The sequence below is a fragment of the Adiantum capillus-veneris genome, chromosome 14 (assembly GCF_014529385.1).
Source record: "Adiantum capillus-veneris isolate H3 chromosome 14, ASM1452938v2, whole genome shotgun sequence".
In the NCBI taxonomy this organism is placed as follows: domain Eukaryota; kingdom Viridiplantae; phylum Streptophyta; class Polypodiopsida; order Polypodiales; family Pteridaceae; genus Adiantum; species Adiantum capillus-veneris.
In genome coordinates, this window is record NC_140944.1 from 30373551 (window position 1) to 30394987 (window position 21437).

At 47.4% G+C, this 21437-nt stretch overlaps 3 protein-coding genes across 4 annotated transcripts in view; all 3 read right to left on the reverse strand.

Annotated features, from left to right (window-relative positions):
- LOC147442159 (uncharacterized) overlaps positions 1-20893 on the reverse strand; it is a 76628-nt gene extending 55735 nt beyond the window's left edge. Inside the window, exon 1 of one of the 2 annotated variants that reach the window (XR_015190185.1) lies at positions 19596-20893. Coding sequence is in view for 1 of the 2 variants with exons in the window: in XM_086528445.1 (XP_086384571.1) it covers positions 19596-20764 (1169 nt within the window). In the remaining variant the exon portion in view is untranslated. The remainder of the gene's footprint in view (positions 1-19595) is intronic. The other variant, XM_086528445.1, reaches the window with a different exon arrangement.
- On the reverse strand, positions 1393-2903 carry LOC147442160 (uncharacterized). The gene is made up of 3 exons (XM_086529899.1): positions 2622-2903; positions 2369-2530; positions 1393-2257 (listed from the first exon to the last, which is right to left on the reverse strand). Exons 1-3 carry the CDS (start codon positions 2901-2903, stop codon positions 1829-1831), a joined length of 873 nt encoding a protein of 290 aa, XP_086386025.1. The 3' UTR covers positions 1393-1828.
- LOC147442161 (uncharacterized) lies at positions 3032-4529 on the reverse strand. The gene has a single exon (XM_086529600.1). It carries the CDS (start codon positions 4525-4527, stop codon positions 3052-3054), a length of 1476 nt encoding a protein of 491 aa, XP_086385726.1. The 5' UTR covers positions 4528-4529; the 3' UTR covers positions 3032-3051.
- Positions 20894-21437: the final 544 nt, after the last annotated feature.

Below are 21437 nucleotides of genomic sequence, written 5' to 3' on the forward strand. Positions count from 1 at the left end.
GCCAAGGTCATAGCTATGAGTCCACTGGCCATCCGAGCATCACGCGCCCACTTTCGACAGTGGCGTCATGGTTTTGACCCGACTTCGGATGTGCTAGTAGAGGAGGCAGACATCCCCATCTCAGTCTGCTTTCCGGGTTTACGGAGGGAGTACCTACCACTTCTCTCCAGGATTGGCTCCGCCATCGGGACTGTCCTGGAGACACCTCGTACGGCAGCATCAGTAGCTGCCAAGGCGGCTGGCATCCCCTCAGTTCGAGTTTTGGTCAGAGATACCCACACGCTCCCGAAGGTCATCCTTCTGCCTCGGGTGAGTGGGGGTTGGTTTAGACAGAGTGTGGAGTACTCGGGTCTTCCGAACCAGTGCTTCATTTGCAGACAGATGGGCCACCTTGCGAAGGCCTGCCCACGGAGGAGGCCACGACCTGCACCTCAGCCTCAATCTCAACCTGCCAAGGCTGGGCCGCAGCCGCAACCAGCGGCACAGCGCACAGATTCAGAGTCTCCCTCCGAGCCTGGGGCTCCAGCGGAGGAGGGGTGGCAGCAGGCCCGTGGCCGGCGACGCCAGGGGCCACAGCGACAGCCCGACACTCAGAGTGGCCCTCAGGTGCCCACTCAGCAGCAGTGGGTTCCCACAGGGAACCGCTTTGGTCCTCTTGAGCAGGAGGAGCCTCCTGCGCCAGCCTCCACCTCCGCTTCACCCTCGCCAGTCGCCCCCCCTTCAGAGTTCCCCTCCTCCTCCTCATCCCCCCCCCCGCCCTCTGCTCCCGTCCACTCCCCACCTCGCCCCTATACCTCTTTCGCCCCACCCCGCTTTTCCTCCCCCCCCGCCCCCTCCAGCTCCCTCTCCCCCCCCCTCCTGCTCCAGTTCCACAGTCGACTCAAGAGACTAGTCCCTCGCCGACGGCTAGGAGATCTCTTGGCAGCGCCTTTGCCACGAGTCGCCTAGCAAGAGAGGGTCAGCCCTTCTTGCGGCCCCCTCTGCAGATTCAGACATCTTCTCTTGCAGCTATCCCTCGTGGTCTGACGAGCATCGACCTCCGACGTCGCTGGGATTTCTTCGACTACGGGTTCACTCGCTTTCTCGGTGATTCCGCAGCAGACCACGAGGCAGCCTGCTTCAGGGTCCATGCTTTGTTCCTCGCCACTAGGGGGACAGAGGCCTTGGACTCAACAGTTGGTTTCTCCTTCCCCCTCTGTGGTAGGACCGAGACAGAGTGGTCCCTCGACTCAGTGGTCGGATGGTTGCATACACAGGTTCTCGAGTTCTCTCACCACATGGGAGAACTTGGAGTTACAGATTTACTGCAGACATTGTGGCCCAAGGTGGTACCAAACGTACTGTACGTGGCGTATATGTACGTACTGTACGTTGTTCCGTACAGGAAAAAATTTTATGTACGTAAAAATACGTACTCTTGGTAAAAAACCGCAAAATACTCATTTTCTAGGACTTCTCCAATATAAATCAAGAGAGAAGCCAACAACTTATAGAGACATTCAAAGACATGTTTTACAAGACAACCACATACTGTGTAACTACTGCAAGAGACTTAAAAGTTAAGACGACATTGATAATTGAACAAGAACATCAAGGCTCAAGAGTCAAATGAGATCTGAAATAACAATGAACACACTAATGTTGAAAACATCAAATGACAAAGTACCATAGGTGATAGCCTACAAGGCCCACGCCATAACAAAAGGGTCATCAGCCATCATAACTGAAACCATCCTACTCAAAAAGTCTATCTATATAGTAGTAGATACTAGAAAGCACTAAATAGCTAGCTCAAAGCTAGCACATCATCCATGTGATGGCCCCATCGTCAAAAATCATCATCAGATGCAGATGAAGACTCTGTTGAAGAGACCAAGTCCCCATCCGTCAGAACATTGCCCTCTTCGTCGTACTCTGGCTCTGCCATCACGGACATCTGTGCCACATGTAGATCATCCTCTACTGCCTCTGTCGAAGCCTCAATGAGACGAACAGCCTCATTTGCCCGTTTCCGAGAAGAACGAACAGGTAGCTTCCCTTTACGAATGCTCTCTCTTCGAGCACTATCTGGGTCTGGATCATGCTCACGTAGAGGAATAGCCAAAGCTCGTGCGCGTGACCTCGTCACACGCCGATCAACACTCTCCAACTCCCTGTGAAGCAGTCGAATAATCTCCTCCTGCTCATTTCTGATTTGCGCCTCCACCTCCTCTATAGCAGCAGGATCTGCCACCATCTTCACCTTGGTTGGGTCCGCCTGTTGAAAAATGAAAACAAAGGAAATATTATTTAGTATGTACTAAGTACTCAATGGCCGAGTGTATCATGATTCATGACTCAATCATTCATGTGAAAATTAATAGTAGACCTGCTTGGGTGTTCCCAAAGCGTGGTAGGCTCGCACAAGCCTCATATTTGCTCGGCAATAGACTAACTTCTCTAGTTGAGAAGTGCTGAGACGATTGCGGATCTTCGTATGTATCAAGGAATAAGCGCTCCAGTTGCGCTCGCATGCACCAGCCGAGCAATCCTACAACAATGAGCATTGAGATTTAATATATGGCAATAGTAAGTACTAAGTACATTGTGCAAAAACTGTAAGTCTCAAGATTCTCAATTACCTGTGAAAGTACTCGTAAAGCCAGATGTGTAAGCGTTGGAAGACCTTGTCTCCCATAATTCTGCCACCATGTAAGAGGGAACTTGGTAGCCTCTAGCCTCAACACCACAGCTCTAGCAAAGGATGGTCCTAGATTGTTCATGAAGCTGATCATCTCTGCATCAATCTCCAACTGATCGTCCATGTGGTACATCATATTGATGTAATCATCCTTGAGCTTTAAGAGAGTCCTCTCATGGAAAAGCTCTGGCGTCTTGTAGAAAGGATGAAGCAATGCAGCCATCCCGTGAATGGGACGACTCATGAAAGTCCATCTCCTTTCTACAATGGCCATGATGTCATCTCGGCTGAAATTTTCAGCAATAAAACAAAGTTGAATTGGCAAATTCAAATGACAACAAGTCTACTAGAAGATTTCAAAAGACAAGTACTTACCAGGTCTGTGTCAGAGACACGCACTCTGTAAGGTGTCTCTTCATCTCCATGAAGAGATGATAGACTAGGCCCAATGTAGAGCCCTCCATGTCTGTGACTCGAAGAAGCACATACACTGGCTGCAATGCCACTGTCAAACTCTGAACCTGTGTCCAAAAGGACTCATCGAGCACCCGTCGCTGTATGTATTTAGTGGGCTCTGTCTGTGAGTGATGCATCAATCTCCACTTCGGGTCCACGACTGTCTGGAGAAGTGGATCCCTCAATTTGAAGAGTCTCTGTAGCACTAAATACATATAAGCAAATCTGGTCTTTGAGGGTCGCACGATATCAAGTGTACTATGGCTCCTGAAGATAGCTAAAGCTTGATGTTTCTTGCGGAAAAAGGTGGTCATCTTAGTGGCATCTGTAACAATAGGCAATACCCAAGGCAACTTGCCTATATCCTCCATAAGTAAGTCAAGACAATGCGCAGCACATGGAGTCCAAGAAATCCGAGGGTAAGCTGCCTCGACCATTTCACCCATAAGTTTACAATTTGAGGCATTGTCAGTCACAACCTGTACCACATTATCCTTCTCAACCTCATCTATAGCTTTCTTGATGTGCCCAAAGATAAACTCACCACTGATGTGCTCTCCGGCCTTGCCGGCATCCACAGCGCGCAAGAAGTATGTGCCAAGACAAGACGACACAAGAATATTAATGATGTGCCGCCTACGAACATAACTCCAGCCATCTGATATGATGGTGCACCCAAACTGCTGCCAACCGGCCTTGACCGGGACCAAAGCCTTATCTATCAAAGCCTTTTGCTCATCAAGCATTGTAGTGCGCATCTTCTTATACTCCACCCCTGACCATGAATCTGTGTGACCAACATCAGCTATAGCCCGGACCATCCTCTTCCATTGCTCAGTCCTCAAAACATTGAAGGAGATGTTGCACTCAATGAGAGTACGCGCAATCTCCATCTCAGCCACCTTTTGACGCTCCTTCACCCAAGAGAGAGAGTTCACACACGACGGCAAGGTGCTTTGCCTACGTGAATCCATATCACCTCGATCTTCCTCCTCCTGCACAACTCGAGCCCTCTTTCTACTAGAACCAGCAGTGGGATGATCCTCTTGAACCTCGGAAGATGAACCACCAAAATCCCCAATAAGAGCATCATGAAGAGCATCCTGTGTGTGCTGGCTACCTGTATTTTTTTTTGGTGTTGGTACTTCGGGAAAATTCTCCGCAATCAGCTTGTCCCTAATATCCTGTGGAACCTTTTTGCACCCTCCACAATTGTTGGTTGTGCCAATGCCCGTCAGATGCTTGACGACACGAGAAATTGTACTCGTGAGCTCAAAATTACAGTACTTGCATTGCCATCGTAGAGTGCCGGAACCCGCTTGGCCTGGAGTGTTGATAATGCGGATGACATTGGTATGCTCCTTCCAGTACGGGTTGCATGGCTTAGGCATAATGAATCTGTCGCAAACAATAAGACACACGCGACACGAGTGAGACAAAGAGACAGAGAGACAGAGAGGGGGAGCCCCGGAGCCTGCAATAAGAACTTGGAGAAGAGAGAGAGAGAGAGAGAGAGAGAGAGAGAGAGACTTTACCTGCACAGTGACACTTTGTTTCTCTGCAGAGATAATTGACTGCGTTACTGGTTTTCTGCAACCCAATGCAAGCGCCTAAAAAATAAGGCCAAAAAACTGGTCGCCTGGGCCTAGCGAAACCCTCATGCTAGAAAGGGGGCAGAATTTTTTTTTAAAAAAAACCAGCACCGTACGGATCGATCCGTACGGTACGGATCCGTACAGATCACCCGTACGGTACGGAAAGGATCCGGACGTACGTATTGATCCTACCTTGTTGTGGCCATTGGCCAAGTTTGCGGTGACACCCCCAGACTCAGCAGGATGTAGACACATTGTGGTGTACTTCTTTGTTGATACGCAGTGTTTGCCTTGCTATGTATACATTCATGAGGACTCTTGGACAGAGGAGGTTGCTCTACACACGACTCGCTCTGCTTGGGATTGGACTAGGCACTCACTTCAGTCTCGCCTATCTAGAGGACGCTCGGATGCGGATTACTCCCCATCCAAGCCAGCCTCGAAGATAGCCCGTCTTGCTGCTACGGCAGTATCTGTTCTCTCTCGCTCCCCACGAGGATCGTCTCGTGGAACATGCAGGGACTAGGTGGGCCCCAGTTTCAGCGACAGCGGGGCCGGTTGCGACAGGAGCTTCAGCGTTGCCTTGTGGGAGGAGAGATTGATCTCCTTATGCTACAGGAGCACCATTTGTCTGAGAGCCGCATTCGACGATGTGGTCAGATTTTGCGTGGACATTATGATACCTTTTGGTCATCTGCTTTTGGACCTGGAGGCATCCAGGGTGGGGTATGTATGACTATTGCGGACTCATTGCAGCAGGCCATTGTGGGCATAGGGACTATTGTGCCAGGCAGGGCTCAGTGGATTACTATGCAGGTTCAGGGAGGCCTTGTGGGCTTCCTGAACATCTATGCGCCCAATGTGGCGAGTGCTCGTGCAGAGTTTAGGTCACAGATTGTTGAGTCTTTGCCACAAGCTGACCATTGGTGTGTAGGGGGGGACTTCAACATGTTGGAGGACCCTTCTGACATGATTGGAGGCGGCCATGCAACTGTGCATGGAGTCGAGTTAGCAGCTTGGGAGAGGTTGTGTATGACTTTGCGGGTCTCGGATACTTGGCAGCACTCTGGCTTTGTGAGGCCTCCAGAGAGTCTTCCCTTCTCTAGGTCGGACCGCAGAGTGGGTGGAGTGAATCTATCGCGGATAGATCGCTTCTACACTAGTGACCACTTCAGTGACCTAGGGGGATCAGTGGGCATTCTGGCAGGGACCTCCTCCTCGGATCATGCACCAGTGATCCTCACAGTGGCAGACAGGCAGCGGAGTGGGAGCACGATGCTTCGCATCCCAGAGCGGGTCTTGTTGGACTCAGCACTCAGAGAGAGGGTAGAGGCTCTTTGGACAGAGGGCATGGACAGCCAGGCTTTACCTGCAGACAGAGTGGCCTTAGGCCTAGCTCAGCTTAGCTACTTTTTTCTCCAGGAGTCTCTGGCTCGACGGGCCGCAGCGAGAGAGGAGCAGCAGCATCTCAGACGAGGCATTGCTTCACTACAGCGGATGCAGGAGCAACATCCAGACAGTCCATGGTTGGAGGAGCAGTTACAGCAGGCTCGACAGGAGCTTGCTTGCACAGAGGAGAGGCGTCATGAGTTTGCCTATCACTGACAGGCATCTCAGTGGACTCAGGTGGGTGACAGAGTGACAGGTGTTTTTTTTGAGACAGTGGGACCTCGGCACTCGCATGCCAAGGTCAATCAGTTGAGGAGACCTGATGGGTCAGTTGTTTGTGAGCCCGAGGATATGCGTGCAATTGCTACTGACTTTTACCGTGAGCTACTGTCGGCTGAGCCCCAGTCAGAGCGGCAGGATGCATGCAGAGAGCAAGTTTGGGCACGGATGCCTTGTCTTGTGACACAGATACTTGGATCAGAGGGGTGTCAGCTTTGTACAGACAGGCGCACAGTCAGGTGCTTTTGGCAGGAGGTAGAGGGGAGCACTTCATGCTCACATGTTCGGTCAGACAGTGTTGTCCCCTTGCCCCCTTTTCTCTTTCTATTCTATGCGGAGGCGATGAGCAGATTTTTGGTGTCACAGCAGGTTGGTATGAGGGGCCTTGCACTCCCTATACGGGGAGATGAGCTTCTGGACGCTGAGTTTGTCGATGACTCAGCCTTGTACTTAGAGGGCCAGGAGGCCAATCTACACAGATGTGAGCAAGCTTTGGCAACCTTCTGCTGTGCATCGCGCGCACTGATCAACTGGAGAAAGACAGTGGCTTTCTCGGTTGGCAATGCTCCTGTGCCAGATTGGATGCCAGGTGAGGGTTTCAGGTGGATTCCTCCAGGGACTGCAGTTCGGTACTTGGGTTGTCAGTTTGGTTTGGATTTGTCCCCCGAGCAGCAGATTGCTCCTCTTCTCTTGTCCATCAGGAGAAAGCTGTTACATTGGAGCTCAGCACGACTTTCGTTGGCTGGTAGAGTAGTAGTTGCCAACCAGGTGTTGTTGGCGACTATGTGGTACATCACTTCTTGCTGGATTTTCTCGAGTTCTTGTATCAGCCAGGTAGAGAGGCTGATCAAGAACTACCTTTGGTCAGGTCGTGACACTCAGATTGCCCGAGCCAAGGTGGCTTGGTCGGTCATCACACTTCCTTGTTCGCAGGGAGGGCTTGGGATCATTGATCCAGCACAACACAGCAGAGCCCTTCTTGGGAAGTTCGTCGTCAGAGGACTTCTTCCAGGCGAGGAGCCCTGGAAGGAGTTCTTGCTGCAGAGGCTTCGTGTCAGGGTGCCTCAGTCAGGAGGCCCTTGGCAACCTTCGACCAGATGGATCTTTACAGAGTTGCATCGAGTTGGTTTGAGCAGGAGACTGGAGGACCATTTCGCTGTGAGTCTGCTTCGAGCTTGGGAGCTCCTACGGCGTGGCCTAGAGCAGAGACAGCCGACGTGCACGGAGGAGCGCCTACGGCAGCCCCTCATCTGGAACCCCATGGTTAGCACTGAGAGAGGCCACTTGGTTGGGAGTCGGCCTCATGTTTCTTGGGGTCCCATGGCAGCAGGTCCAACACGCTCTCTAGGTGACTGGCTACAGTTCACAGGTTTGTCAGAGGAGGTGCAGGGTGCCCAGCTACAGGGCATGAGAGGGGTGCAGAGCATGTGTCAGGACATCTCAGAGTCAGTTCCAGTTGAGTGGCTCACGCCTCTCGAGCCAGTAGCACCCCGGTGGATGGGAGCCTTCACACGACTGGAGGTTCTCATTTCAGTCAGGGCCTGCTCAGAGACTGTCCCAGCCCTGCTCTTCGAGCTTCAGGGTGGGGGACGTCTACAGCGAGTTGCAGTAGAGGCCCCGCAAGTAGCAGAGTGCTGTTTCCAGAGGATCCGAGTTGTGGGCATCTATGGGAGGACTTGCGTCATAGACCCTGACCCAGCAGCTCTTGAGACTGGACACTGGAGGCTTTGGGCTTGGGAGTGTTGTCCACTGGCACGAGTACAGTGGGATCCTGGTGAGTGGCTTTGGAGGGACCCTTTCTCTTTTGCAGACCGCCCAGGAGTCCCCTTCTTTCAGTACACTGTTCGGCTTGGACGTCACATACTTGCAGCACAAAGAGAGGCCCGCCCCGCTGCAGCACGTCATTGGCAGGAGGAGGGCCTCACAGTCGAGTTCTTGGAAGCTTTTTGGCAGAGGCTGTGGGACTCCAGACAGCCGAGGCGCGTCACTTTGTTCCAGTGGCTGGTTGCACACAGAGCCACAGCAGTAGGGAGCTGGCTTGTGCATAGTGGTCTCTCGGCCGCATGTGCAGCCTGTGACCAGTTGGTGGAGAGTCAGCTTCACTGTCTTTGGTACTGTCTCTCGGCCCAGCAGGTGTGGCTACGAGTTCTTCGGCTAATGCCTGCCCTCTCCACGGCTCGACAGTACACTTGGGGGGCAGCGGCTTGGTCCACCCCCACGGGCCCGGCACTACAGTTTGAGCTATCTTCCACCAGCCGGATGATAGTGATGCAGGGGGGGCGACCTACACTCCAGCCTGCTACAGAGCTTACTCCACAGGAGTGGTGCAGTGAGAGAGAGGAGTGTTGGGAGCTCATCAGTGGCCTAGCTCTCTGGTTCATCTGGCGGGCCCGCTGTTTCCGCATCTTTGAGGCTCGCCCTGTGCCACCAGCAGAGACTGTTCGTGACTTTTGGCTAGAGCTGATCCATACTCTCAGAGGACAGCTTGAGGGACTACAGGGCAGCTCCGACCGCATGCGGGAGCGCCGCGAGGCTTTCCTTCGACTCTGGCGCCCTGGGCCTTTCTACACCATAGTCCAGGGGGTGCTCAAATGGCACTACTGTCCACCTGTGTGGCTCTTCCCTCCTCCCATTTCTTGATTTAGCCTCATTGTATATATGCTGTTTTTTCATTGGGAGAGTCTCCCCATCATGTTTGTTGTAGCCCTCTCTTGCAGAGGTGGATGTAGCCCTATGGGCAGTTTTCAGTAACTAATAGAAGGATCTTTTTCTCAAAAAAAAAAAAAAAATCGCACACTTCATTCCAACCACTAAAACCATCACCGGCGAAGGTACAGCCAAACTCTTTCTGCAGCATATCTATCGTTATCACGGATTAGCGGATGACATAGTTTCTGATCGAGGCCCACAATTCATCTCTAGCATTTGGCAAAGCTTATTCAAGCTACTCAGAGTACAAATCAACCTCTCCTCAACCAATCACCCACAAAGTGATGGACAAACAGAGAGAGTAAATCAAGTTTTGGAACAGTATCTCCGTTGTACTATCAATTATCACCAGGATAATTGGATCGAGCTCCTACCGCTAGCAGAATTCTCCTATAACAACAGTTTCCATGCCTCCACCCGTCACCCTCCATTCTTTGCCAACTATGGTCAACATCCCAAACAAGATATACACAGACACTATCAAGTCAAGAATCCAGCTGCTATTCATCTTACACAACAATTATCTACAATTCACAAAGAACTTACAATTCATATCAAAGAAGCTCAATCCAAGTATAAGGAAAGTGCGGATCTCCATCGCATGCAGCATCCAAAATACAAAGAAGGGGATAAAGTGTGGCTCCTCCAGCGTGATCTGCGTTCATCTCGTCCCTGTCAAAAGCTTGATTATCGAAGGCTTGGGCCGTTTAAAATTATTCGTCAAGTCAATCCAGTCACCTATCGACTCCGATTGCCCTCATCCATGAAAATCCATCCGGTCTTTCATGTCTCAGTCCTAGAACCTTGTCACACATCTAAGATCCCAGAAAGAGCCCTACAACCACCTCCTCCGGTTGAGATTCAAGGACATGACGAATATGACGTCGAGAAAGTCCTAGATTCTCGAGTTTCGCGTGGCAGCTTACAGTACTTGGTGCATTGGAAAGGCTATGATGTCAGTGAACGAACCTGGAAACCAGCACACAATCTTCAGCATGCATCTCTCAAATTCCAAGAGTTCCATCAACAGTATCCATGGAAGCCCCAGTCAAGGAACACCACTGCTACTCGTGGAACTCGTCGCTAGAGGAGGGGGTAATGTCATGGATGCTTGAGAGTCAGTCGCTGCCTGCATCATCGCTTGTGTCATCGCCTACATCACGACTAGAAGGATCTAGAAGATCCTAGAAGGTTCTAAAAAGTATTAAGGAGATTCTAGAAGTTTCTAGAAGCATGGAGAAGATTTTGAGAGAATCTAGAAGTTTCTGGAAAGCTCTAGAAAGTTGAAGAAGCATCTAGAAGGTTCTAAAAGAACTAGAAGGATCAAGAAGGTTCTAGAAGATTCTAACCTCCTCAAGAAAAACCTAGAAAGTCCTAAACTCCTCAAGTAACCTCCTCAAGCACTAGAGTAAATAAGTCTTGGGCCACAAGCCCCTCAGTCTTGCCAACACCAATTGTGAGGCTCGTATGAGGAAAGCCCTTTTCTAGTTCTTATGTTCAAGTCTTGTCCTTGCAATCGAGCCTTGTCTTGTACTCAAGTCATGTAATCCAAGTCTTGTATCTAGCTCTCTTAATAAAGTACTAAGTCTTGTAATCAATATTAAGCTTAATATCAAGTCCAAGTTCTTGTACATTGTGAGCGCCTCCTCTTGCTCTCTTCTAGCTCTATACGCGCTCATAACACCATCTGTGGCCCCATTGTGTCGGGCGTAATTCCAACTCGAGCCACCAATTCAGGTGAAATGAAGTTGGCCTTGGCTCCTCCGTTAAAGAAGATGAGGGCTTCTTTATCTCGTACTTTGCCCCACGCGTGGCAAAGTTCTATGATTTCATCCATCTCATTTGGGTCGGTCCGCATACAATCTGGTACCAGTCCTGCTCTCATCTTTCCTTTTCTGCCACGTTCTTCGGTTGCACTGGATCTCTCTTGCTTATCTTCTGATTGTGCCTTTTCAGGACACTTTGCAGAGATGTGTCCTTGTTCTGTTGGGGTATTCTGATTTCTGTTCCTCGATCAGTCAGGGTCGTGCGCCCTTCTTTTTCTGAAACTTCCTTCTTCTTCTGTTATCATTTATCCAATTCTGTCCGGTACTTGTACTCAAACTTGATCGGTGGGATAAGTCAGGTTACAGGAATGCATAGCAGATCCTTGCTTAGCATGTACCATCGGTTGTTGTATGGACTCGGACTTCTGTTGAAGGCAATAATCTCGGATCTCTTTGGGAAGTTCACAGCAAAATCGCTCAAATTGTTGCTTGAAAGTGACCTTCTTAAAAGAAGAGGCAGGTAGAAAAGCATCCCAAAATCTCTCACAATAAGCATCCAAAGTGTCAGCCTTGGTCATCCAAAGATGGTTCCAAGTGGTAATCACATCTTGTTCGTACTCCTGAGTCAGCCAAGAGGAAATAAAGATCCGTTTGAACCTTAAACCGACAAAAGAACCTTAAACCACTTTGTCGGGGCTTCTTTACTTAAGAGAAGAGTGAACCACCACGTTCGTGCGTTTCCTTTCAAAAATAATGTTATCCTCCTCATTTTGGAGTGCGCTAAGTAGCACCCTCCAGAGAATGCTATGTCAAAACGTTAATAAAGGCTAAAGCCTTGGAAGCATCTCGAAACCCTGAAAAGGTTTCAAACTTTACTACCTATCCACCCTCCTTGAATTCCATGGTCTTTTTGCCCTTGTCCTCAAGAAAATCATATTGGTTGGCTCTCTAAAAGTGCTTCTTCTTTGAATAAAGCATGTGCTCATCGGAGTCTAAACCTCAGAGGAGGATGAGTCCTCGTCAAAACTGTCAAAAAAATGTTGATATTTGCGCTATGGTCTACTCTTCTTGGCCTTCTTCTTGTTCTTTCCAAATCTCTGGTTCTTTCTTCGTTTCTTGCCCTTTCTGTCCTCATCACTTGAATCAAAAGAGGAAGAGCTATCCGAACTATCAAAAGAAGATGAGGACAAGCTGGACAATCCTTTGAAGCGTACATACTTCTTCTGTTTTTTGCACTTGCAAAAGAAGATTGACGGCCCAAATAACCAAGGTAGTCAGTCCCCTTATTACGTTTCTTCAATTGCTTCTTCGCCCCCAAAAGTTCGTTCACGCATCTTTCGACAATGTCATCAAGTTCATCTTTAGTAAACATCCTTGGGACAGGAGGTTTCTTGAGGGCTGACTTTCTTGGGGTATCAATGGCTTTCTGCGAATGAGTATGCACTTCATCAATCGGGTGTCGGGTCAAAAATTTGGCATACTATGGATCCTTCGCAAACTAGAGCAACTGCTTTGCGCAATCATCAACCTGTTGCTGACGTTGCATCTCCATTAGTTGATACTCCATAGGTTGAGGTGGCCCGTATTCTTAATCTGTTCTTGATCTGCTGATCCATTCGAATTTATCGCGCTGCCTCCTGTTCCAACAGTGTCAAGAGGGTCCATCTGCTTGTCACAAACGGAAGCACATAACAATATAAAATATACTCGGATAAATAGAATTTATCACTTAATACTGAAGCCAGAGAATATAGAGAGAAATAGATAGAGCTTGAGATAGAGTGAGAAGATCGACGCAGTACTGGGGACCAAAAGATGGACTGCCCCCCCCCCCCGCCCCCCCCCCCCAATAGTTTCTTTATTACTGAGGAGAAGTCTATACAAGCACTTGAACCGAACGTATTACCACGTTCGTTCTAGAATAAGACTTGATGGTTCTCGAAAGCCTCATCTTCCATCCTCAAAGCAAAGCTGTCACGATTGTGACTATGTTAATAGCAATACATCTACTCCTAGTTATAGATACGCGAAGTGTCATGCCAAGGAGGACCCCTGCGCTTGGATGGTCACACCCCTTCGCCCAAAGGACGTGTCTCTTCGCCAAAAGCCACACTCCTTCAACGACTGGTCACACCCCTTCGCTCTATGGGTGCGACTCTTCGCCCAATGGTTGCAGCTCTTCGCCGAAAGCATGTGTCTTTACGTCTAAAGTCATGTCTCTTCACCAAAAGACGTGTCTTTTCATTTATGTCTCTGCGTCTCCTATATAAGGAGCCCTTGTATCACACATTCAATCAATCAAACACTGAGTCTTCTAAGTCTTTCTTTAAGTTCAATTCAGTTTCTTAAGTCTTAATCATGAGTTTAAGTACTTAATAGTTTAAGTACTTAATAAAGGATTAGTACCTAGAATCCTCATAGTGGTATCACAGCAAAAATTTTCCTGGGACCCTACGGTTGTGAGCCTCTCACCCTTGACGCTACACTCTATCCCTTTCCCGGCGTTGTATGGAAGCAGAAGAAAGATGGAATTCAACTTCTTCGCCGATGGTATGAGGTAACTGATTTGATTCTACACATATAAAAGCAGCATAAACAGAACGGGACAGCAGTGTGTGCGAGTGTGTGGCGTACCCAGAGTTTGTGTGTGGCGTACCCGGTGACTTTCGGGACAACTTCTGCTGGAGCCTCTTCGAGCGCCCTTTCCCTTCAAACCCATGGTCGCACCCCTTCATGAGAAAGGGTACCACGCCGGCAGGCTGCCACCTCTTCCCAATGCTCGCACCCCTTGGAAGTGCCCCTTCCGTTTGAAGAGTTCGCACCCCTTCCCAAGGATCGCTACCCAACAACACCCCTTCACCTTGGCAGTACCCCTTAGCGCCATGAGACTCGCAGATGAGCTGAGTTTTCTGCAAACGTTGGGCTGCCCTTGCTGAAATCGCTGGTTGCTGAAAATGTCACCGATGGGCTGAAATAGTTGAAACGCTAGCTGAATTCAAACGCTGGCTGCCCCTTCATGCGCTGGCTGTTTTTGACGCTCTCAAGCTTTCTTACGTAAAGACTAAAACACCAGCAATGTATACATTTTTTTTACGCTAAGCACAAGGCCCTTAATTTTATAAGTGGCCGCCCAACCCCATATTGTTTAAAAACCATGTGAAAGCCAGTTTGCACTTGAACCCTTCAATTAAAACTTACTTTAAAAAAGTGAAAAACCCAGCAGGATAGTTAGCGAGAGTTTCTAGATTTGCCACCTTGCCCCCACTGGTTCCTCCTCTCACACTCGTCCTCTCCTCCGTGCGCCATCGGCACCGTATCCATGGCAAACGTTGAATTCAAAGTGGACATCCCCTAAGTTTCATACAAAGAGGAGATTCCGGACAGGAAATTCCTACTACACCGAAGTCATAATTATTCTAGATACTCCAAAACTGGAAGTTATTGAGGTTCCCGATTTGTCATAGCCGGACGTGATAATTAGTTCTGATTCCTCGACTCCAGAGCGCGAACTTTTTCATGCGGAAGAACCTGTTTCCGACCCAGAACTTGCACCTGTTCGAGTTCCTTTTAACGCGTAACCATGCCGAATTCTCAGGATGGAAGTGGTCAGTCTGACGATGCCCTTACTATTATAAAGGAGCAGATGGCCACACTTTCCACAAGCCTCGCATCACTTCACACTCGCTTGGATGAGATGCACATGGAAAACACTTCTCGAAGTCGACCTGTTGTTTCTCGAACTACTAATGCAGCATCTTCAACACCTTCTTCCGAAGCTTCAGTGGACGAACAAACCGAACCAGATCCAACTGAAGAGGTAGACAATCGTGAACTTCAATTACTTTATAAAATTTTTAATGCTGCACAGAAGAAAAAGTTGGATGTTAAACTGCCCGAACCATACAATGGTCGCCGCGACAAGCGCGTGCTGGACCAATGGCTATTCAAAATGGAGGTCTACTTATCCAACACGGACTTAGTCAAGAGTCAAAAAGTTGCACTTGCTAATTCTCTGCTGAAGGACACAGCATTTCTTTGGTGGCAACGACGGGTTGCTGATAGTAAACACACACCTTCTTGGGATAAATTATGGCGTGCTATTTGCAAGGCGTTCGAACCTGCCAATGGGGATTTTCATGCCCGGTCCTCTCTTCGCCACCTGAGCCAGAAGGGTTCCTTGGCCGCGTACATCACAGAGTTCCAAAGGTTAACTCTGGAGATAGAGACCCTTAGTCCCTCTAATAAACTTCACAGCTTTATCGACGGACTCGTACCCAACCTGAAGGACGATGTGTACAAATACAACCCTACCACCTTGGATGCTGCAATTGCCTATGTGGAGCGTCTTGGCGATAATCGACGCCCTACACGGAATTTTCTCATTGGTGACAGATCTTCAAAAAGCGCTCGCTTTTCACAGCGCGAGCGCAGAGACAGCTATAGCCAAAGTCAACAACATCAATCTCAGTTCAGACAGCAAGCAACGCAACCTTATTCAACTTCAAGGTCCTATTCTCAAGATCGACAATCTGAAAGCAGATCTTCTTCACATGTCCCTTCACTTGATCGTGGTAAAGGACGTAATTTTTCTCAAGATCGGCATTCCAATACTCAGCAAGGGTCTTCGTCAAATGGATCTTCGACTTCAAAGAAGCAAGGATTATGTACAATTTGCAGTGGTGACCATAGATGGTATCAATGTCCAAAGAGACCAAATCCGTCTAATACGAAAAGAAATTCCAACGCGGAAACATCATCGAATTTTGAACAACCAGATTTTGCTAAGGATAAAGGAAAATCTATGGTCAGTACGATTCGTGTCTCAGAGGATACGACTATTCTTATGAAGCATGCTCAGTGCAATTCTTCAGTTTTGGAGCCTCTCTCAAAGCAAGTCTTGAGCCTTTTTGGAACACTCAATGGTCGCTCCATCAATATTTTGGTGGACAGCGGATACTCGATTAATTTCATCAGCAGATAGTTCTACAGCTTGGCTTACCAACTCAGAAGACATCTCACTTATATGATGTGGAATTAGCAGATGGATCAATTTTGACTTGTGATCAGACAGTTTGACAACTGGAGTTCGAGCTTCAAACTTATGCAGATCAACTAGATTTTGAAGTCATGCCTTTATCTTATTACGACATGATTCTTGGTCAGCATTGGTTATTCCAATATGATCCAACAATATGATTCAATTTGTTCAAAGATGGACGTGAATTGACTTTACACGAGCTTTCTCATGCAGAAAGAGTGATTCAAGCCTCACGTGTACAAGTCAAACAGCATGATACAGTGGATTATGAAACGAAAATGATCCCCGATGCAAATGCAGATATTATTATTGATGAATTTTTGAATTCATTAACTTCTCCTGAATCAATTGATGAAGACAAAGATAAAGATATAGTTGCAAAATCCGAGTCTGAAGACGACTATGCTTTCTTTGATACTTTATTGGATGATGATATGCCAATTACAAGTCATGAAGTTACAGTTCCAGAAGATGATTCTGAAGAATTTTGGGATTCATTATTGGAAGACGATTACAGTCTCAAGCCAAAATCCTCTCCAGAGATTACTAGAAGTTATCCCATCTGAAGAATGTCTTGAGAAGATTTTCTCTTTGCCAATATTTCACAGTTATTGGAAGGTTTTGAATCAGAAGGCTTACATCACACGAAGGATTTTGAAGATCAACCTCTTGTTGCAGTCAACCTGATTAAACCAGATTCCTCTAAAAAGTCTTTGAACAATGCAATGATATGGGACTTAGCAGTCAAAGCAAAAAGGTTTCGCAAGAAGCAAAGGTTCAAGACAAAGGTATCCGATAACTCAAAGATTGAAGATTTTCGAAGATTCAATGCTTTTCCAGAGTTATATCAACATAAGAAGTCATTTTTTTTACACGGGCTCTCATTTTAAATGGGAGGGAATGTCACGATTGTGACTATGTTTACAGCAATACATCTACTCCTAGTTGCAGATACGCGAAGTGCCATGCCAAGGAGGAACCCTGCACTTGGATGGTCACACCCCTTCGCCCAAAGGACGTGTCTTTTCGCCAAAAGCCACACTCCTTCAACGACTGGTCACACCCCTTCGCTCTACGGGTGCGACTCTTCGCCCAATGGTTGCAGCTCTTCACTGAAAGGATTTATCTTTACGTCTAAAGTCATGTCTCTTCACCAAGAGACGTGTCTTTTCATTTATGTCTCTTCGTTATATAAGGAGCCCTTGTATCACACATTCAATCAATCAAACACAGAGTCTTTCATTGAGTTCAATTCAGTTTCTTAAGTCGTAATCAAGGATTAGTACCTAGAATCCTCACAAAAGCCCTATTCCTAGAAACTTATGTTCCTTATTCTGAGTCCTCCAAAATCTCAGTTCTCGCCTTTGGATTTCACCTTCCCGACTCAGGGCATGGCATCCCTGCAACCTTTTTCCGACTCTGCTCCCAGGGTCCTCTTCCTGCAAAACAACTCTGCTTTCTCGAACACGAAGTCCTCCTTGGGAATCTCAGGACTTCAAACTGACTCCTGAGATTTTGAACAGAAGACCCTCGAACTTTAAGTGAGAGGGCAGATCTTTGATCAAAGTTAAATCTTTGAGGAACTCATCAACTGCGTATTGCTTTTATGCACGAGATATGCATGTGTCTAACCACGACAATCACTCTCGAGTATTTATGAGAGTAGGATCAAGTTGAAACATTGTTCTATGAGATGAACTGGTTTGCTAACCATCCAGAAGGTCAATAATTGATCTGGTATCCGGTAGTTCTACCAAAGATTACTTGCAACTACGGGTAGGACATTACCGAGAAACCATTCCGACCTTTCACTAAGCTTGAGGTACTCTCTACGTCCACACCCCCTACCCGGTAAGGGAAGATATAGTAGTGCTTTTCGCACAAGTGAATGAACATTCTCTTTATGAGGGAAGAAGCAAGAGCCTGCTACGGCATGTGCCCATGGAATTCCAGATTTGAAATCCCACTTTGTCTAATGAACAGGTTTGCTCTGGAACCAACTCAAGGAATCATTTGGTTGAGCGTGTTCACTCTGAGAATCTTACAAAAGGAAGGAAATCTTCCGAGTTCATAGAAGCTGTAACGCAGCATGAGTATTACGTACACTTTCGGGTACGTAGATAATGCATGAAGATGCAGACCTTGTTGTCAAGGAAGTGGAATGGCATTTGAGATACCTCTTTTGAGTGCTCTTTTGCGTGCCATGATATTCCAACACGAGAATCTCTATTTCAAATCTGTTCGGTTTCTCTGAATTTCTCTATTGAGAAGAGGTATTTTGATGGTCAATGATCATCAAGTATGCTACGTGGATTGTCCACTATAGTAACAAGTTATGGTTGCAATACACACTTCTCCGTAAGCAAGTCAAATAATTAACTAAGCATAGAGGACCCTCGGACTTTGTACTTTGCTCAAGCTTTAATATAAAAATAAATACCAAAAGGGGCGCCAGACTTTGGGGCCAATATCTCTGGGTATGGAACTACGCCGGGCCGTGTCGTCTCTCATTCCATTTTGATTAAGTTTAATGAGTCGTTCTCTCCTGGGTCGTGCCAGATTCCAGACTTGGTGTGTTACAAAGGTATCGGAGCATCAGCAACTCATTTGCATGGTCCGATTCTCCAACTGAGCTCTGGAACAGCCTCTCCCCGTTTTCTCCTCGTTGGGCAGATATACACAATCCGGATGTGAGGCTTGTTGGCAAAAGAAACCTTAAGATGGACTCTAATGCCAAAGCTCAAAGCTGAGCTACTGGACTCGATAAGACGTAAGCGAGTTACCAGATGACCTATGCACCATAGCTGTCACTGGAACACCACTGACTTCTGACTCCTGAGCAGAGACCCTTGAAGGATTAAACACTCTAAAGCTTTCCACTGGAACTCAAAACAAGAAACTATTGTGCTATGAAGATAAAAGCTTCATGCAAAATGTCACCAAGGCTAAAGGCAGAGGTGTCCCTTGCTCACACCAACGGATGCCAATGTACACCCCTTCACAAACAGAAAAATTCTAAAACATCTGCACAGCCAAAAACCCGATGAAGACTCGCTGACAAATATGCCTGCACAGGAGTGTTGCGACCGAATTGGTTGTGTGCCATACAATCATGATTAAACACAAAGTGAACCCCACTTACTGTGGAGTGAACATTGTGTAAACCCGCTATGAACTCCATGTAAACACAATGTACTCCCACTTAAAAAACACCAAGTTAATGCGATGATGTCTGCATGTGAACCCCAAGTAGACTCTTGCCTGCAATCACATCATCTTTATCCCCCTTCTATATCAAACAAAGAATGTGTTGTATATTGTACTCATGGACCTCTAGAACTCTAGTCAGCCCATCTGCAAAAGGATGTACAGCACTGTAGTACGACCACAGCCAGTTTCAACTGGCAAGGTGCTAAGGCCCCTCCCAACACCTTCAATAAAACAGTCTCAGGCCACGACAATCTAAAGGTCCATGAAAACAATCAATTTGTCTTTTGTCTTCCAGGTCAAGAAACAGCCATAATTAATCTGGTATGTTCCTAACACAAACCACACACTTGCATACATGACACAAGACAACAACCTAACTCCTTGGACAAAGAGAAAACATAGATCCAGTTCAAATCACATGTGAATGAACGTTAATTCTATGCAATCCATGCCGACGAAGACTATGAACATACGGTGAAGTCCAATCTGTTGTGTCCTCTCCAACCAAATGGGTCCATTTGGTTCTTCCGCTACGTCCAAAGTGTTTGACCCGCATGACCTTTGGAAGTATCAATTTGTTCAGCTTATCTTCGCCAGTAGGGGCCGAAAAATCCCTTCTGTAGATTTCATCGCCTCCTATGGTTCCTCCTCTCTCATCTGCACCTGACTGGAAAAAGGCACCCTTGTGGTAGTACTTCTGCATGAACTTCCACTTCTTCTTAGAGATAGAAACAGGCTTGGGATTCTTCTTCTCCCATTCGCGACGCTCCTCTTCTGTCATGTTTCTAACTTTATCTATTTCTTCCCTCTCCTTGATCATAGCCTCTCTGTCATCACGATCTCTCTTGATACGAGCAATTTCCCTTGCTTTCCACGCCTCATACTCCTCTGCCTCATTCAGCTCATCATCAGTGTCAACATCACCACCATCACCTTCTGCTGCTGCATTCTTGGCTATCTCCTCCTCTTTCTTTATCTCTTCAACCACAATTTTCTTTGTTTCTGTCTTCCTCTCCTCCAACCGCTTCTTCATTGACTCCTCTAGAGCTTTTTCTTCTGCCTCAAGCCTCTCCCTCTCTTGAATAGTGTCTCTTTCTTGCTTGGGAACAAAAACAGGTTTAACCATAGCCTTCACTGCAACATCTTCTTCAGAATCAGTCTCATACTCAGACGACTCTTCCTCCTCCTCCTCTTCCTCTTCTTCTTGCAACTCTTCCACTTCCGGTTCATTGAGCCTCTTCTCTTTAAGCCTTCTCCTCCTTGCTTCGATGGCATCCTCATCTTCTTCTTCAAACTCGGCACCTTCTTGAGCTCTGCGTTCCTCCTCCCGAGTGCTAACAATCTCTGCTTGCCGAATTTGGCGATGCCGGGCAATGGCCTCCTCTCGATCACGGCGACTCTCAGCCAAGCGGCGAAGTCGAGGATCATCGAGGTCAAGCTTTTCCTCTGGGGGGAAAGCTCTGTGGAGGAGCTCTTCTTTGCTGAGGCGGGAAGCGGGCACCTCTGCATCTTCATCGATTTCATCAGCCCATTCAGGGGCTTTGCCGGGCCAGTATCTTTTCACCTTAGTTTGGCCAATCTTGCCACGAAGCTTCTCTCGCACAGCGATGGCGGCATCGCTGACACCAGCAGCGACTGACATCGGAAGAACTGCTTCGCTTGTTCAACGCCACAGCACCCGCACAACTAGTTAGCAGCACACTGCGGCAAAACCTGTCGCCTTAACTGGAGACGTGAGATCGAAGACTGTTATGTATAAATAAATCAAGCTTACTCACAAACGAAGAAAAAGCACTCCATGAGGTGTGAATCGCCATGCTTTTCAAAAACATGGAAAAGCACTCCACCAAAAAAAGCAGAATTGCCTCTCCAACAACAATAGCTGTTTCCAACAGTCTATGGTGTTGATTTGTTACTAGCTTAGAGGGCTTCTACATGGTGAGTTTCTTAACTCACCATACTCCTTTGATTTTGCATTCCCACACACATACAGGAATTCCCTTTATTTGCACAAGACCCAACTATAGAAATACTACTTTTCCTTTCAACCAATAGCGAGAGACTTGAGATACTTTATGAAACTACGCTCACTCTATTGCAAAAATGCAAAAGTTTCACAAAAGGAACAAAGACCTCCTATATTCACTATTTCAACCCCTTTTTAGTCCTTGTTCCTTTTGAAAAGGTATCGTTTGGGAGCGATCTTAAATGTGGATAATGTATAGCAATTGTTTGTGTGTGTGTGTGTGTGTGTGTGTGTGTGTGTGAGAGAGAGAGAGAGAGAGAGAGAGTGGGTCGATGTAATCTCAAATTAA